At 31.9% G+C, this 19,825-nt stretch overlaps 2 protein-coding genes across 2 annotated transcripts; one reads left to right on the top strand and one right to left on the bottom strand.

Moving 5' to 3' along the window:
• Positions 1-18: 18 nt before the first annotated feature.
• On the bottom strand, positions 19-15,681 carry LOC144853932 (uncharacterized). The gene is made up of 12 exons (XM_078711801.1): positions 15,546-15,681; positions 12,138-12,221; positions 10,675-11,835; positions 10,166-10,263; positions 9,369-9,584; positions 7,810-7,897; positions 6,698-6,819; positions 5,843-5,948; positions 5,166-5,347; positions 2,872-4,884; positions 1,999-2,098; positions 19-1,363 (listed from the first exon to the last, which is right to left on the bottom strand). Exons 3-12 carry the CDS (start codon positions 11,632-11,634, stop codon positions 1,196-1,198), a joined length of 4,053 nt encoding a protein of 1,350 aa, XP_078567927.1. The 5' UTR covers positions 11,635-11,835; positions 12,138-12,221; positions 15,546-15,681; the 3' UTR covers positions 19-1,195.
• A 266-nt stretch (positions 15,682-15,947) lies between these two features.
• LOC144853962 (bis(5'-nucleosyl)-tetraphosphatase [asymmetrical]-like) lies at positions 15,948-18,938 on the top strand. The gene is made up of 2 exons (XM_078711841.1): positions 15,948-16,392; positions 16,608-18,938. The coding sequence occupies exons 1-2, from the start codon at positions 16,284-16,286 to the stop codon at positions 16,913-16,915; spliced, it is 417 nt and encodes a 138-aa protein (XP_078567967.1). The 5' UTR covers positions 15,948-16,283; the 3' UTR covers positions 16,916-18,938.
• The last annotated feature ends 887 nt before the right edge of the window (positions 18,939-19,825 follow it).

The raw sequence follows: 19,825 nt of genomic DNA, 5'->3' as shown, positions 1-19,825 counted from the left end.
ATCACAAACCAAAAAAACGACAAAAAAACAAATACACTTTGATTTATATTTAATTGAGGACAATAAAGTTATCTTGTAAAGAATACCTATAAATAAAATTCAAACATTATTATAACCAAAATATCTATTTAAATTTCTTTGTAGAAAATAAAAACAATGAAACAAGTATCCTATTCTTTCTTTTGTGACTTTCGACAACCAATACCCTAGAAAATTGAAAGTACTTCTAGTAGTAGACTGTAAGGTCACAGACCTTGAAAAAACATCTTAAAAACAATCTTGTAATTTTAATTATGTTTCATGTGTTGCTTCTTGGCTTATTCGATTTGGAAACCTTGTACTATTTTTATTTGAATGGTAATCTGTACTTTTCCATTCGAATAGTCAACTTAATTCATGTTAACTACTGCAAGTTTGTTTGTTTGTTATCTCAATGCTATTCAACTAAAAAACAATGCTTAACGTTAAAGTCACAAGCAAATACGCCAAATGATTGAGCCACAATATTTGAATACAGTAAACATGTTAAAGCCATTGGTTAATATCACTATGACCTAAGACGAACACAACTTTCATTCTGATTTCAAAATTATAATTTTGTATTGTTCATTAACATGTCATTACCAACCATATATCATAAGTGCAGCAGTCACTAAGGTGCTCTATAAAACACAAAACTCAAACTGAAACTATACTTTATTTTGAATACATTTTTTATGTAATTCGGTAACATAAACACATCTTAAAATGATCCAATATTGTATATATGCATCCATATTCTAAATTCAATATTTTCTACACAATTGTCCTGAGTAATTTTCAAGATGAATTTTCAATAAAATTCTCAACTTATATATCAAACTAAATTTCTCTTATCTCTCTAATAAGGCAACATTTCAATTCAAGGCTTATTTCAAGAAACTTTCCATATACGTAGCTACACATCACAACATCTATCAACGTTTATGGAAGTTCAAGTAGATAGTACAGTATAACAGTTTTTTAAAGTATTGCACACGGTATAGATAAGAACAACAAGAGAACCTTTATGTCCCTTTAATATTGGTGTCTCCGGATAGGGGTATCCCGAAGAAGGTCTTTTAGTACTGTAGTTGAGAACAACTGAAGTTCTGTAAAAGGTAATATTGGTCTTTATAGAACTGCAGTAATAAATGGAATGATAAGTTTGTTGTGTTCACTGGACAGTGAAGTTACTATTGAACGATGAATCGATTGTGTCTGAAGGCGACATCTCTGGACTAGAGAAATTGTGAAATGCCTCCATTTGCTCCTTGAATGTTTGAATACGATGAAGTTTAGTCTCTTGTAAAGCCCGAGTCAGCGTTAGATACTCATAAAAATCCTGTAAAAATTAATAATAATTAATAATATATTAACTGTCACCTTTTGGTTCCATTTCTGTGTTAAAATTGGGTACCCCTGGGATCGCTAAACAATCTGAATAAGAATAAGAATTTTGTTTTCTCATTATGCAATAAAATGACATAATTTGACCATCACATGATAGACCATCCAAACTGTCCCTTGTGATTGGTTAACTCAACTAGAAATTGTGTCAAAGTGACATTCAATCTCAGGTGTTAAAACATAGTTATTTCATTTCATTTTTATTTAATTTCTCAACCAACAGTGAACTTATGGATCACCACTTACAGGAGGGAACACAGACAAACACGTACACATACAATAAAAAATATTAAACTAAACTACTAACAATGTTGCGAAACTTACGGAAATTATTACTAAAGATATCTAACTCAGGGTTTCTTAAATAATAAAACCATTTTTTATATTCCATTTGTTTCACAGCAAAGTTTTATTTCCAGAGGAAAGGTACCTAAGGAATGGGGCCCCCAAAAGGAGGGGTTATACTGTATATTTTACTAGCAAGTGGAGATTGTTTTGGATGAGTACAGTAAAAATTGTGCTTTAAAACGTTTAACTACTAAACTGAAACAACATACTAATAAAGCATACCAGATTTCCCTTTTTGACTTCATTCAACAAATCTACTTCTCTGTCACAGAGACTTCTTATTTCCTGAAGCTGTTGGGAATGTGTTAAAAACAGCAAATTCCTGCAAAAAAGTACATCAGTTTGAAATTATTATTTAATTTTATCGGTAATATTGTTAATAAGTTTACTCATGTCTGTTTTCTACTAGGTGAACATATTCATTCATGTCTTAGTTAAGTCGAAGATGCTCTCCAGATGGAATGCCATCCTGAGATGAGTAGTAGTAATTTTGTTTATTTTATTTATTTCATTTATATGTAATTTACTTTCTATGGACCAGAGTTTCCGAAATAAAAGATTGAATGAATGAAAACAAAGCATCAGTATACAGTATTCAATTCAATTCAATTCAAAATTCTTTAATCATCCCACACAGGGAAATTCAAATAAAAAGGTCTGGATTAAAATGTCAATGATCTTACAAAATATACAAAATATCACAATACACAGTACAATATAACAAGAGTCAAAGAATTTAAGAGTCGGATGGTCACTGGCAAAAACGAATTTCTTTTCCGGTTTGTTCTACATGGCGGGCATCGAAAGCGATGACCATGAGACATGAGCTCGAAATCACTGAACAAGGCATGGTTAATATTATATATATACGAAAGGTCTGTAGAGACACAATCAAAATGAAAATCGCAGCCTATTCACTCTGGTAATCAAAATAACAACATGGTAAATATAAATGTTTTCTTTAAAAAAACATTGGAATTGTGCAAAGCTTCATATGGCATTGATGTGTACTACTAGTATTAACATCACAACACATGAGGGCAACAGTCGTTGAGAGTGATGACCTACAGCATGCAAAACAATTTATTTACTTACTGTGCCTTCTCAACTGCTGATTTTGAACGTAGATGTTTTGACCGATGTAGAGTAACTGATGTTCTTCCTTCATTCAAATTCTTCTCGGTTTCCTTTGGAACGAACTCTGTAGAATTGACACTACTAGATGTATCCTGTCTCATTTCTTTTACTGTTTTAATTTCAGTTATTTCTGATTTAGTCGTTTCTATTGCATCTTTTTTTTTATTAGAAAAATTAGATACACTAGAGATGTCTTCTAATGAAACTTTTTCTTGGACTATTGGTGAATTGATCTGTCTGTCCATTAAATGTTGATAAGATTTGCTTGAAAAGCATTCTTTTACAATTGGTGTAGACTGATACTTTGGTAGAGGTTGCTTACGAGCGGTTGACTCGTTTCCCTTTGCCTCGGAACCAATAGCTTTTAAAGACTGATCTGATGGTGATTGTCTACACAAAGTCGTATCATCTGCCTGTATTGTAGAATTATTTACTACAGGATGCTGTTGGCTATCTTCTTTAGTCTGTTTCATAGAATTTCCATTACTTTGTAACTGGTGTAATTGCGGCTCTTCTTTTGTTTCAGAAAAAGTCTGAAAGCTTTTCCATAGACTAGATTTCATTCGTTGTTCTGCAAAAGTAGTCAACTTTACTGAATCCTTCTTGACTGGATTCATAGCTTTTGATAGCACTTCCATAGCAAAGTCCAACTTTCTTGCAGATAAGGTACCAGTTCTTAAACTTCTATAATTGCTTGGTGTAGGGAAGGTGTTTGCATGAGTTAGTTGGTGATGTTTGTCTCTTTCCGAGGAATTGCCCTCTGCTTTGGCAATGCTTTGGTCATTTTCTTGCTCTGCTGAAAACGGAAGATTCTCCATGTCTTTCTTATTTTTGTTTTCTGACTTGAAAGCTTTGTCTTCAGGCGAACTTGCTAAATACATTTGTGAATGGTTTGTTTTCTTAATTTTTCCTTCAGGAGAATAATTTGATAAATCTACTCCTCTTGAATGAGCTACGTTGGCATTAAAATCATGTGATTTGATTGGATGCCTGGTAAGAGAATCTGTACTCACAGAATCAAAACTGGATTGTACAATTTCCCCCAGTGACATCAAGCTTTTCTGTCTCAGAACAATTGGAGAAGTCAGAAATAAATCATTATTTTCATTTTGAGTTTTCTTTTCTTTACATACTCTCGTAATTTCTTTATTTTCCAATCTTGCGGAATATAACTGGTCTGTTAGCTCTGGGCTAAGTCTGACAAAAGAGGTTTTCAATGATTCATCGATTTCTGCAAGCAAAGCTTTTGTCTCTTGCTTACCAGATCTGCGAGAATGAGACATTACTTCTTTAATTTTGCCAGAATTATTCCGCACATACCATTGTCCATTACCAATGGAACTCTGTCTTACTTCATCATATGATTCTTTTTTAATTTCTTCATTAGTTATTGCACTATTTTCTTGTATACCATCAGTTCGATGTCCATTTGATTTCAGGAGGTATCGCTCGTTCTCTACATCCCAAGCTTTGTTCCTCTGGTCTGGTGTTCTAGGAATCTCTGGCTCTTCATTCACAATTGGCTGCCAAACAGGCAGTGTGCTCTTTCTTGAAGTAATAGAATGTGGATGTTCAGTCAAGATACTGAAGCTCTTCTGAGACATATCTCTACCTTTAGAAGATGTAGATGTATTGAAAAGATCCCTTTGGGAATCTTGACTAATCCTATTGGATCTTTGGATTTTCTTTGAAGATACTCTAGATTCTCCATTTCTGGTTCCCTCATATTTCTGAGGTGTAGTATAATGGTTTTTATCTTGCACATTGCTTCTCACATTGCATGGATCATCCAGGACATGCTTTGTCACACCAGGTTGTGATTTAGGCGTCACTATATTTTTTGAAGACTTCATTGGTGTTGATGTTGTTCCTGGGGTAAATGTGGTAGGGGTCGGTGGATGTGATCTAAGCTTTGTTATTGTCTTTGGTGTATTTCCACTTCTAAGAGGTTCTTTTCGTAACTCCTTGACTCTAAAAAAAATTGTTTATTGATTTAGTAAATAAAATAAAGTAAACATAAACTAAACCCAATGTACAGTATAATACCCTTTCATAAAAAAAGAAAGAAAAACTTAGGAGATTACATACACTGAGGCACACACACAAGCATGCGTTCAACTTCAGAGGCGATATGAAAGGACTAAAAGTAATGAGAATGTGTATGGGACATGTTGAGAATATTTTACTAAAAGATGAATGAATAATCATTTGTTTCCCACCACAACTACAATACAAAAAATATAAGTAAGTACCTGTCAGCGTATCTAAGCGTATTTAAAGTATGCTCAGTTGAGCTAATATTTGGGCTGACATTTGCTATCATACACGTCCGAGAGTTTCCAATAAACGAATCTTTTAGCACTTGCGTAAGTTTACTCTGTCGAAATGGTGTATGCTTCTGGTCTTGGTCTAATGCTCGTATGCACTCTTTCAGCTAATGAATGAAAGAGAAAAAAAAAACGAATGTTTACAACATATTTTAAACAATCATTAGATTGATTGGTGATTAATTGCAGAACAATTTTCAAGATCAAATGAATAAAAACTGTAATAGCATAGTTCAATCAACTTGCTTCATCTTTCATACAAAGATGATAAATATCAAAATCCAACTGCTGTTCTTTATGAATACAATAGAGAGCTAGGAATATACATTGAATAATTTGTTCAAGTCGTCATCCAGCTATTTAAAATAAATTTTCACCCGATGACATAATCCCAAAACAGGTTCAAATGAACATGTCTGTGATAACAGAATCCAAGGCCGTCTCCTGGACCTAGAATCAACCAAAGTGGGTCCACCAACCATATGACAAAAATGGCCAAACCAAACATATGTGAATATAATATAATAATAATATAAGTCCTAAGTCGTCGTTAGGTTCCCTTAACATCGCACTGTACAATGCATTTTCCTTGATTATCTTACCGCAAGAAGACTGGTGTTAATCTCTGCACCTTCTATTCTAGTAATTTTGTCTGGGTCTACTGTATCACATGCTCTCTCACTCCCAGCTAAATCGATGAAAGATAGTCTATTTGAAAAAATATGAGAAAAAAGAATTTTTACTGTGAATAAATTAAATTTAATAGAGGTTGTCCCAAAAGATGAGGTCTACTGTAGTTCAATACTACCTTTTTAAACATGGCTAAATGTCCCCAACTTACCAATGGATAATTTATCTACAAAGAAGCATATGAAGAACCTACACACCTTTATTCAGGTAAAACTTTATTCTTTATTGAAACACACTCATCTGTGATTGTGTTGATGTGTTTAATTGAGCGGACATTATGTAACAAATGCACAGAAGCAATGAACCACAAAGAAAATAGTCTTTATATTGAAATATGGCTACTAAATAGATTATTGTTTTGTAAATCCAAGTACAGTAGAACCTCCATTTTATGTACGGTACGGGACCGAAAGGCGTACGTAAAACAAGGGATTCGTAAAATCAAGGTTGACCTTAAATTGACCCCCAAATACGTAGATCGTAGCTAAAAAGGCTGTCGTGTGTGCCTACAGCATGCAGGTGGTCACTAGCTTAGCTAGGCCCTTCCTAGGCCTAGACTAGCAGGCCAAGCAAGATGTGAGGCCTAGAAAAGTACAGTATATACAGGCTGTGCGATTTAGTTTAAATAAAGTGTTATAAATAAAATATTCTTTTTATTCTAATGTTCTTGTATTTTCTATCAATAAAAACAGTCCCTGCTGTAGGGGGGGGGGGGGGAATGCACATGAGTTCCTCACACAGCCATGGCTTTGTGCTTTGGGACATACCTGCCTATGGGACGTTTACTGGGATCTTTAAGCTCTATCTGTAAGACAGCATGTGACCTTGATGAAGAGGAATTCACCCCAGAACAACCTTTACTTCTTATTCTATTACCATGCTCAACAACCTGACAGAAAAACAAATTAATATCATTATAACATTATAAGCACACATAATGAAATAATCAGCGTTGCTTTACATCATTACATACACTTGAAATAACTCTCTTGAATTGGAAACCGTATGTTCTCAACTCAAAGCAGACTAAAAACAAGGCTAAGTATCGTTTAAACTTGGAGCATACTGCACTAAAAACCGTGTGATTCTATCACCTGTACTATATCAGTCTGGGGCAATTCCTATCTTGGCTTTGTAAGTACAATGATAACATTTCACCATTATTAATAATAGCTTATCTCTCCATGCACCACTTAAGTAAATCGGCATAATAGTGCTAGAAAAGCCAAAGCAAATATTGTACTGTATGTTGTTTCTCTCATAAGCATATGTTTTTGTTGCAAAATAAATAAACATTTGTGGTTTTGATGCTTTTAAGCATCAAAACCTAAAAAAAAATGGAATTAGCAGACATACATACATTAATAATGTTGACTCATGTGGTCATGAGCAATTGAGATATATGTCTAAGGATATCAAAACAATGTGACAAAGTTATAACAAAAAGAGAGATGTGAAGGGCGTTTAATACATTGGAAGGGTAAGACCAATACATTTTTAAATTCATCGTTTGTTATTTTTCCTAGATTATGGGAGCAACTTCCGAATGAAATTAAACAATGTGCTACAATTTTTTACTTTAAAGTCCAACTCACTAAACATTTTATCTCAAAATATTAAATTATTAATATTGTTTATTCAATGCAGCTTATTCTTAATTGGTGTATATCATTTAATAACTTTGGTTTTGTTTTTAATTAATTTGTACTACTAACAGTAGTTTTGTTTTTTGTATTGTATAATTAAATGATGGAGTAAGAGCAGTTTTCTGTTTGGGCTCATGCCTAGTATTACTTGCTCCTGGCAAGATGAAATGTAAATCATACTTTTTAAGAAATTTTGCCGAATAAATATTATTATTATTACAATGTTATATTACCTGTAAAAGGCCATCGGCGGACAACACATGTACTTCTTTAAGTCCAACAATGTTAACGCGATGATGGGCATCCTCTCTGGCATGCAACCTACAAAAGAAAAGTGACTAACACTTCAACAATAATTCCAGCAAGGCGATTTTTATGACATTATGTTGAAAATATTTTTAATGCAACCGAGCAGAGAAAGATGGTGATTTTTCATAAATATTTGACATTTTTGTTGTCCCCTGTGCTATTTTGTACTGACAGATTCTGATCAACACTTGGCTATTGGTCTGAATTTACAGTAGTAACTACTGTATACTTGATTTACTTCAGGAATTTAGTTACATTAAATTATTGAAATAATTTTAAATTAATGTAATTTTAATTTCAAATTGACATTAATCTTTCAATTGTAAAATATAAAACAGTAGGTTATACTGTGTGCCTACAATAGATGAATAAATACAACAAAAAGAGCCAAAGAAGTAAAAAAAAAAATGAAACTTTAAGTAGACTAGCCTAACAAAATGAGGTTGACAACCAGAAATATGCCCCTGGAAACCTCACTGTTACTTCATCCAGCGTTAAATATAAAATTCTAGCTGTCTAACTGTATGTACTTACCAGGGTCAAATAAATGTTTACTGCTATATTACTAAAATAACAATACAAGTACATTGCATTTGGCAGGTGTATTGATATAATTGCAGGTAGTACTGTAGATGCATAATGATATCTTCATTAATGAAAGGAAATTATTAATGCGAAAATACTTAGGTCTATTGATTTAGATGAATTGTTAACTACCTACTAATATCAAGTAATATATTTATATACATTTCATCTGTTAATGTTCAAGCTTAATCGTCCGTTTCCTTTAAGCATAACTGAAGACTACAGTAGTTTAAGTTCATCTAATATTCCTAAAGCACAGCAAGAGAAGTCAATTAGTTACAGTAATAACAAACACGAGTCTACAGTATTATAATATATAATATTATAACTATCGTTTAAAGCCAAGCAGAGAAATTAAATTTAATATAAACGAGATCTACTCTAACCCACTACTAAATTTGTTAAGAACCTATAATCATTCAAACCAGGATATGATATTAGATACAGGAGCTACACCATACTACATACTAACCGTAAACATTTCCTCCATATGACATTCAGGAAGTTGTCAATTAAACAAATTATTTTGCTTTTTATAGCTTCTTTACACTCTAGTATAGTATTTACATTATTTTATCATGTTTACATTTAAACTTGAAAAAAAGAAAATGAAATGTGATAACGATTCATTATCAGGTTCGCAAGGAAGTAGTTTTATGCAAATTTTCTTAATGATCATAGACAAAAAACTAGATACAGAATAATAATTCTGTGGGATAATATTTACTCATTTTTTATGTTAATACAACACAATAATAACGAATTGGGATAATAAAATAGGAGAAAGAAAACCTGTATATTGAACGTAACCAAATTACGAAACCTAAACACTTTTATAGATACAGATAATAAAAGAGTGCACTTTGTAATGAGCAATAAACTCAATATACCAACCAACCTTTGTCTGTTGTTTAGTAGATCATATAAATGACCACAATAAATCTCAAAATAGCTGGTCCAAATAGCAACATCACTACCTAGTTCACCAGACTGCTGTTGTTGAAATATATCGTGGGCAGCTAGCAGGTATAGCCCCTTCACCTTGTCAGTTCCCATCATGGTGTGTGTCTTTCCAGCACCCGTCTGGCCATATGCAAAACAAGTTGCTTTACCCCTAAAAAGAAATTAATGGTAAAATGTAAATAAATGAATAATGTAATTATAATTGTTCTCAAGCTTAACTCGTAACTGTCCTCTACAGACCCACGGCAGCCAGCAGCGCTAATACAATTTGTATACATTATGGAGATATATTTTTGTTTAACCAAAAATTTAGAGAAATTGCATTTTATTGAGAGAAAGGGAGATGACACAAAATATCGGGAGATAAATGATGTTAAATGTCAAGCTATTTGGCCTTACATCTACTTAAATAACACACTCAAAACATTCTGGGATGGAATCTGCATAATCAATTTAAATCTATTTTTGTAACACTAAAAGACCATTTGAGCTGTTTATAATTTAAATAGAACTTGTATTAATCTATTCAATTTTCCAACGTTAGTAACTAATTTGATGTTAGCCAACAATATTTTCACCTGGAAAGCATGCACTGCTAACAATTTATGTATAAATGTGCAATATAATTTCGTTTCTTAACAGGGGTGTCCCAAAAGAGGGCTTGTACTCTATAATACAGGACAGTATTTCAAGCAAGAACATTATATTTACAAAAATGAATGAATAACATACTTGTTGAATACAGTTTGAAGGAGTGGTCTGGCTGTTCTATTATAAACTTTTTCATTACTGGAACTTTCATGAAAAACCTCATCAAAATGGAACTTATGCTGTGAATGAAAATAACAATGCTGGTAACAAAATCAATATTTGTTTTATTGTAGTTTTTTTTCATTTATCATATTTTATAATAAAAAGAATATTTTGTATAATTTAGAGTTGTTGTTCTTTATTATTTCTCCATGGTATTACGTAGCCAGTACAGTATTTGCCTGAAAATTGACATTTTGTGAATCTACCACACTGACACCGATAAAACATCATTGAGTTTGGTGGTAGTATTTACATACAAATTAATAGAGTTGGGTGGAATTGCAATACTCAGGGATAGTGGGCAAATATGAAAGCAGGTTGGAGATGAAAGTATAATAGTTGGGCTTTAATATACAAGAGCAGGGTGTAGCATATTTATCATGGGATTATACCAGAGCAGAGCATTTTGTTGCGGGCTTATACCATACCTCTTGCACAAACTTGCTCAGGTTCAAGTTTGTTTTCACTTCATTAATGATAACACTTGATTGGCTCGGTACTTCTACTACATTCACCTCATTGTTTTGATGTTCTCTTCGACTGACTGGTCTTTTTCTAACGCATACAATTATTTTAGGCATCCCTACCAATGACTTTAACTGCGTTTCATGAAATACAAGTGTATTAAACACTTTATTTTGTTTAGATACATTTTTTCCGGTTGGTGACTGTTCATTTCCATCTGGAACACCGTAATTATATCCCGTATTATGATCTACTTTGCCAACATAGTTTTGTTTTTTCAATTGCGCTATGTTTACTGCAGAGAGAGTAGGTACAACTGAATCATCAAAAAGTTCTGAATCAGACACTGACCGTCGAATACTTGATGCCTTCTTTCTAACATTATTTACCTTTAAATTATTATTTACGGATTGCGAAATAAACAAAACTCCTCCAGTCTTCTCCAGTTTACTTAATGTTTTTGGTGATATATTTTTCTTTGATTTACGAGCGAATGGTAGTGACTTGCTGCGTTTTGGTGTAACAAATCCTTTTAATTGTGGTGTCGTTGGTGATTCTTTTGGTGTTCGAGATGGTACTCTTGCAATGCCATTCCTACCTCTTTCTGGTGTCATTGGTAGTGGTAGAGTTTCACTCAATTCCTTTTGTGATACTTTAACGCTTTGTCTATCATTTTTACTCAATGGTGAACTATTTGACACATCAAAAGAATGTTTTGAATTAGCACGGTGAACATTTTTAATTATTTGAATCAACTGAAACAAACGTTTTCTGTCCTCCATCTTGTAAACACCAAACTGCATGTAATCCTCCATTGTAAGCATGCTCAGTGCTTCTGAGTTGTCAATTCCAGCTGATTTTAACTGCGGATAGTACTGGTCTAATTTTGCCTCATACAAGCAGTCATACAGACAAACAGACATGGTGGTGTTATTATTGAACACAATAGGACTTTATCACATATAGCCTATAGTACATACTTGAATTGGCAATATTATAACTGGATGCCTGTATCAACTCTGCATTTTAAACATAAAGTCAGCAAAGTAATCTCTTATGATTCATCAGTTTCATTTCAGATATTTTCTTCTGTGAGGTGCTTAGTGAAAATCTGCATCATTTGACTGGAAAAAGAAAGGTATGGTAAATAAGATTACAATACAAAATATAGATCATTCTATTCACATAATAAATCTATGAATCCACTCAACCAGAGAGAAATTCTGAGCCTTTGGAAAACCATTTCTTCATGGAAATAAAAAAATGTTATATTATTAAATATTTAAATTATCTAAAAATTATTTATCTAAATATTAAAAGATTTTTTCTATAATCATTAATTATAATTGTTATAATTATTGGTAATGTTTTTCATAGTTAATGTGTAATGTGTCCATGATGGTTAAGTACTGGCTTAAATACTTACCATGAAGAATAGATCCCATAAGAAAGGATGTGACACCATCAGCTAGTTTATCCACAGAGGCAGGATACAAAAACACTGAAGTCTCTACAAGTACAAAGCGTTATACACTGAGATCATGAACAAAAGATGCAATCAATTCTACACTCAAACAATACAACAACAAACAAAAGATTGTCAAACAATAACCTCTCAGCTCAGCTGTACTTTAAGTGAAATATCAATATTTTTAAGCTAATTAATTAGGTCCATGATTTCAGAAATACTTTTTAATACAGTAATATAATTTGAAAATGAATTTACATAAAATATTAGAACAAAATGTAATTTTTCATATCACATTAAATCCAACAAACAAAATCCACCAGAAAAAGATAAGCAAACACATTGTATAAGCATAGGCCCACTGTTTAATCGTGGTGTAAGCTTACACAGGTTATGTTATTCAAAGATGTATTGTACATCCCCCAAAAACATGAAAAATGAAAATTATTTAAAAAAGATTTGGAATATAGGCCATTTTGCAGTTTTAACAATAATAAATAATAATACTTCTAAAGGAAAAAAAAAACCAAAAAAATAATGTACAGTATTTACTTATTTATAAAAAGTTAAATTCAACCAAAAACTTGCTAAATATAACTACAGTAGGCCTACAATCGGATACATTTGATTAGTTGCTAGAATATGGGACGCACCTCAAACAGTAAAATGGCAATTGCATAAGGTATAATATTGTGATGATTTATGAATTGTCAATACTGCATAGTAAATACACGGAGGAATCTTTCTACATGTTTTAGTCAGTTGTGTATGGCTCGGTGGTCTGTGCTCGTGTCTATGGCATTCAAGGTACCGAGATCGAGCCTCACCTTGGGTAACGAAACGAAATAAGATTTTTTTTTATTATTCGTATTGTTTGTTCAATTTTATTTCTTAGTGTATAGATTATACACATGATTTATAATGAAATCTAGATAAAAAGAAACTTATGTCTTTATTATTATGTAACAAATGTGGTTTATGACATTATACGCAGAGGGATCTTTGATCGGATTGCAATACCGGCTATTGTATTTGCGTTAGCAAGATCCTAGCATATATTATAAATAATTAAAGATTCTAAGAAAATCAATATATCTTTTACAAATCAATTATCTTTATTTTAATCAATGCATATAACCTATAATTCGTCATAGTGACGAATTAAATCTAGTTTTTATTATTTCCGTTCTATTATTTTACATCACTTTTAACCTGAAATATCATTTTTCTATCTTCGATGTCATCTTGTTTTTAATATCAGTAGATTAAAATTTTTTATCTAAAGTAGTTTTTATTAAGAATTTAACCAGCACGGATGAATGCGTTCGTTTCTGTTATGATGATTGATTCTGGAATTGCGAGGTGAGAAATTCAGTTTTAACTTCAGTTCGTCACTTAAAGATGTACTGTATTGTCCTCCTGAAAAATAATTTTTTTAAATTTTGGTTGTTAAATTCGCCATTTTAATGTCTGATAATAGTTATACACTTTGACCAAAAATTGGATCTAAACAAAATACATTTACCTGAAAAAATGAAATTTAAAGCAAAAAATGGTCAAATTGGCTGCCAGCCAATGAATTTTTGGTTGAATTTAACCATTTATTGTGTTATTTTATTAGTGAAAACATTATTTTTTTCATTTTTTTTCTACGGAAGTTATTAACTTTATTAAAACTACAAAATAACCTATTCAAAATCTGATTTAATTAATCTTCATTTTTCATGTTTTTGGGGGACAATACATCTTTAAGTTAATACTGAAGTGATTAAGGATAAAAACGTTATCTTATAACTCGACTACAGAATTTTACTGAATAGATTTTATTGTGAATCATTTATCATGAGCTTTTTGAACACATAGTTTAAAAAAGAGCTAAGAAATGCATAAATGGAAATAATAATCTGCCTAGAGTTATGGAAATGTATGATGATCGAATGGAACAGAAAAGAATTGCAATTATGAACGATGATACTCATCCACTCTGTCCATCCTTCGTGTTTAACCAAACTGGATGTAGACTAAGAGTACCATCAAGGTTATGGACAGCACGGTACCGACTGTCGTTTGTCCCACAATGCATATTTAAATACAATGACGACAAACACAAATAATTATATTTTCGAACATCTGGGAACACCTAATCGCATTTATCCTCTTATTAATTTTTGTATTTTGTAAATCCTGTATATGCATTTTAGTCTGTATATGTTTACTGTACTGTGTATTTTACTCATGTGTTTTTTTACTGATTTTATTCTATTTTTATATTAAGTTGCCATGAGAAAAACCAATTTCAAATCTTTCGTTGAATTATTTGACAACAAAGTTATCTTGTATCTTGTATACTTTATAGTCCCTAATATTATCAATATTCTTAAAATATCATTTTTGTATTATTATCTTTGAAAATCTATAATTAAATTGATCATGATTATATTCACAATTAATGTGAGGAGTACATGCGTTGGTTTCTGGATCAAAAATCGAAAGACTCAAATCAAAATATTTTTATAGATTCTGTAAGTAAATGCGGTGTTATCATTGCTTGATTGTACGATTTTCAGTTGTATTTTGTGCACACTAGCATTTCGTAGGGTCTTCCTTGGCTTTTGCGCACACGGTCTTCTCTCTGTCATGGTCTTATCTCCAGAAACACCCATCAGTAGAGGGCGAGATTAAAAAAAATTATACAAATTTGTTTTTTCGGTATTTAGAATATTATTTTTTGTTTTCGGTTTTTTTTTGGTTGTTTATGGGTTGTTTTTGGTTATTTTTGGTAATTAGACTGACCGAAAATTAACTAAAAACATAATGAGCGTTTTCATTAAAAACACCTAGAAATGGCGATAATGTGTATCTAGTGCGCCCCATACAACTTAGCGAGACCAAAATAAAATGTGACCGATATCAAAAGTAACTAACATGATAAAAAGCTTTTCGCGTGCCGCTCCATACAAAAAAATATCGGATGTTGATTAAGATTTTATTGCGACCGATTTCAAGCACGACCGATTTCATCTGACAACATTTGTTTTCGGTATTTAGGCCTAGATTTTTTTTCTGTTTGTTTTCTGTTTGTTTGTGGTTGTTTTCGGTTATTTTCGGTAATTAGACTGACCCCTGGGCCCGCTAGGCCTAAGGCTAGCCTTTTTACTATTAGGCCGCCTAACTTCCATACCAATTATAGTATTGTTGGCCTAGTGTAGTATAGGCCTACCTAGGCTAGTAGGCCTAAAGAGGTAGGCCTAGGCTAGGTCTAGACTAGCCTAGTTAGAGGCCTGGCCCTAGAGGCCTAGGCTAGCCTCTAGCTAGCTAGGCCTAGTAATAATAATTAAAAATAAAATAATTTACATTTTTACTAACCTTACGATTATTTACGTATTTTACGTTAATCATAGGCCCACCTTGTTACTACTAGCGCTAGCCTAGGCTACCTAAACTGAGATAAGCTAAAGTGCCTCCATGGCTAGGCTAGCCTATGCTAGGATTACTGTTATTATTATTACTCTTAGCTAGGCCTAGGCTAGGCTAGAGTATGGAGGTATATGTTGTTATTAAAACATCCCGCTCGTGTAATTTAACAATAGTGAAAGACGGTTGATGATTGGTTACAACACAATTAAAATTCACATTTTCTCTATTCTGACCAATGAGATACTTCGTTGTAAACAATTTGAGAATTATTTTGGCCGCTTTCATTTGTAGTAGAGGGGTGGTTTCTGCTTGAATAATTTACAGAGAGATTGAGGGCAGCAGCCAGCAAATGACAAAATTATAAACAGGTGTCATCCAATTGCATTGCTATAAAATAAAATTATTTCCATTGCTATAATATAATAAGACGTTATCAGCCTGAATTCTCTATAAAACATTATTTTTATGGCGTGGGAATATTTCTGAACTTATCCGGATCTTTATAACAGAAAAAAGATTCACATTTTGTATGCGGTAAACTCTTATTTTGCTAGGCTGTAAACAGTGTAGGTAGGCCACACACAACAGACAGGACAGTTGAGAAATACGGTGTTTTGAAGCCTCTCTGCTATTTTTGACTCTGATCTATTCATATCCTAGGCCTAGCTGTGTAAAATTTCGTTCGCAATGTCTATAAAAGCTGGAGGATTAATTGTATTTCGTAGAGTACAGAACAGTATACAATACCTTCTACTCCAAGCATCGTATGGTGATAATCATTGGACACCGCCTAAAGGTAATTTTAAATCATCTCTCCTGCCCTGGTAAATTGCAATGTATGATCAGGGAGTTGAATTCCCTGGTAGGATTTAGTTGTCATTGATTGTCAATATTTAACTGTCCCTCCAGCAACTGTAATAGTTCCGAAAAAAAAAAATCCAATTTGGTTCCACAGTTTAGTTATTTGACTAACCTTATTATTTTGTATGTAATAATCATTCAATTTTGTAGGACTTCTAGAAGATGGAGAAGATTTTAAAACGGCAGCATTACGAGAAACAAAAGAAGAAGCCGGGTTTTCAGATGACCACTTGTCAATAATGCAAGACTTCGAAAGAACTCTAAAATATGAAGTTGAAGGCAAACCCAAAGAGGTTGTGTACTGGTTAGCAGAACTTAAAGATCCAAACCAGACAGTCAAACTTTCAAGTGAGCATCAGTGCTACAAATGGGTCTTACTTGATCGTGCATGCGTACTATCAAAGTATGAGGACCTTCAAGAAACGTTTAGACTGGCAGAAGCTCATTTATTGATGTAGAACTGTGTTTTTAAAAATTGTCTGCGCGAGTTGGTTGTATTACCCGTTGAATTACCATGTATCAAAATTACTATCTTGTATAAAAGCTTTATAATGACGCACAATATAATATTCTATCAAAACCAGTTTTGTGGATGTAAATTTTAACTTAATTTAAGTTTTAGTACATACATACATACCAGATGTTGAACTAAAGATGTTAGCCCTGATTATATACCAGATGCTAAGTTTAGTTGGACTAAAGAGGCAATAGCTGAAATGACATAGCATTAGAAATAACAATTGTTTATTAAATAACATTGTTTTTTTTATTTTAAAGTATTTAATGTTCATCTTTGGTATGTGTAAATATTACCATAATACTGCTGCATGCTGAATTTTGTTCAATATTGTCTAATACAATGGTTTTATATAGACGAATAAATTCTAAACTTTTTAATTTTATTTTTTAATGAAAGCTGGGTAATATATATATTTATCATAATGGTGATTAATTGAAGCAAAATAGTACAGTATTTAGTACAAACAAGTAATCAAATCTAAGGTTCATCTTACTAGTCAATTAAGGAGAGCTCACTAGATATTTTATCTTGTCATTTACCAATCAATATTTTTCATCTCATAAATAATGGTTTAGATAAGCAAATTAAATATTCATAACCGATGGTAATTAACTAGCTTTTGTTTGTTGTTATTGTTGTTAATTATTAAAGTAAATTGCATTATCAATGATGAAATTGTGTTGTATAGTATGGTTATGTCCACACAGTGACCTTGTTATGGATTTAAATATGCTTTTAAATTTGCAAGTTCAATATTAAGTCTACTTATGCCTTTGATTATATTTTAATTTGAAGAATGTTTTATTATTATTTCATATTTATTATTATTTCATATTTATTATTATTTCATATTCATTCGATCCCCTGAAACTGCTTTGATTACAGTACATCAGAATGGAAATATAGATCATAGAATTTCACTGGGCCAATTTGCTACAGGTTTTACTAAATTAATTTTGTTATCGAAAATAAATATTACAAAATTAGGCTATAGAATATGGCCTCTTGGTGCTCGGAACTGGTGCTATACTTTCTGGCAACAAAAATAATTATATTTTGTTTAATGTAATGTAACTTTGGTATAAGTGTGTCAATATTTTTTCACTTTTCTGAAATAATATAAAATCATAAAATATTGAATTGCATGAGTATATCAATTGAAAATGTTTTATTTTAGGTAGTTGAATATTTTTGTTTCTGTTTTATGTTTCAGTTTTGCTTTCAACTTTACCGATAACACACAAGAAAGCTGTATATTTTCATAATTTAATTATTATTTAGTAATATAATGTAGTTACGGTAATTAGTAAAAGTAAATTCAACTAAGTACAATATTTATAATGTACATGTGTGTATCATGTTTTGTAGTACATTTAATCAAATTAAGGAATTATTTTACTCTGTCGAAATATCTAAAACAAACTATTAACATTGAACTGCGGTTAAAGGAAAATTTTATTTTGAATGGGCTTATCTAATAATATATTAGGGTCGTAGTCATCAGTATGGTTTTCAATATGACCACTTTTGACGGAGAACACATAAAACTCATCAATTGATTGATTAATTAATTATTTATGAGATTTCCCAACAAGAATATCATCTTTAAGAATTGTTGCGACGGGTGGAGAAGAGGTTTCACAACTTTATAACTCCAGAATACACATATAACCACGCCCTTGATCTTGCTTGCTTCCCCCTCGCGACGACTGCACCAGGTCTCGTGGCTGTTGCCCTGTATATTCGCTGTGCCTTAATTACGTCTATACGTCTATTATACATTTCAGATCTTTAAAAAGTTATATTTTATTTCTTTTAAAAGTGCTACAGTATATTCAGAAAATGTTAATATTGTATCATAAACTGTATTACGTAATGCTGCTTTATTCCACAATATAATTAATGGAAAGTGTCATGTTGTTAAGTTTAAGTTGTGCCTAAATATATCAAATATCAATTTATTGCAAGTGTTGTGTTTTTATTTTGTCCTTCCATGCTTTATTTTCAACAAACAATAGACAGTTAATATTGATTAATATAATTATGATCTAAAACGTTATTAAATTAATCAAATACTGTAGACTTCTACGTGGACAGGGCCCTCTTCCAACTAACCTCGTGGGCGGGGAAATCCCTAATGGAGGAACTGCTAACATAATCAAACAGATATTAAAAAGTAGTTGATAATTTAATTTTAGCTGTCAAAATGAGGGAATGTGTAGATCTGCCCCGAGTCTCTTCAAACTATCGTACCTCCTTAAAATGTAACTCTTTTAATGATAACAATATTAATCATCAAACTAGAATTTAATTCGTCACTTTGACGAATTATAGGTGATCATTTTTATCATTTTACTGAAATTAATTTTTTTTAAACATGCACGTACGTTAACATACGATCGGAAAATGTTGATGTATGCCATCCTATTATATGCTTATAGTGCTGAGTTGTGCCTATATGCCATATACAATATGTACAGTATATACTGTATATCTATATACAGTGTAGCATAGGTGAAATTACGGGACACACATGTTCTAATTTTTTGGCATGATGACGTTATCAAACTAAACTTTAAGATGACAATTTCGAAAGATAATTAATTGAGCAAAAAAATATAAGATTTGGAAAAAAATTTGGCACGTAGAAGCGCTGTGCGCGCTCTTTGAATTGTGTATAACTTTGACGAAAAATATGAAAAAACTACTTTTTCACTTCAACTGGCCATATGTTAACGTCACAACATCCGATAGGCTTAATTTTTATATGAATTAATATCTACATTTCATCAGCTTTCATAATAAATTATAATCATCAAGGTAACCTTCAATTCTGAAGAGCTGTAAG

Source organism: Antedon bifida, chromosome 10 (genome assembly GCF_963402885.1).
Source record: "Antedon bifida chromosome 10, ecAntBifi1.1, whole genome shotgun sequence".
NCBI lineage: Eukaryota > Metazoa > Echinodermata > Crinoidea > Comatulida > Antedonidae > Antedon > Antedon bifida.
The sequence above is the reverse complement of the archived record's forward strand: the minus strand, read 5'-3'. Positions and strand labels throughout refer to the sequence as shown.

Coding starts and splice junctions, on each gene's coding strand:
- LOC144853932 (XM_078711801.1), bottom strand. CDS start 11,634: ATGTCTGTTTGTCTGTATGACTGCTTGTATGAGGCAAAATTAGACCAG. Junction 9,585..10,165: donor CTTCAAACTGTATTCAACAA/GTATGTTATTCA, acceptor ATTTCTTTTTAG/GGGTAAAGCAACTTGTTTTG. Junction 6,820..7,809: donor CCGCCGATGGCCTTTTACAG/GTAATATAACAT, acceptor TTTTTCTGTCAG/GTTGTTGAGCATGGTAATAG.
- LOC144853962 (XM_078711841.1), top strand. CDS start 16,284: ATGTCTATAAAAGCTGGAGGATTAATTGTATTTCGTAGAGTACAGAAC. Junction 16,393..16,607: donor TCATTGGACACCGCCTAAAG/GTAATTTTAAAT, acceptor TCAATTTTGTAG/GACTTCTAGAAGATGGAGAA.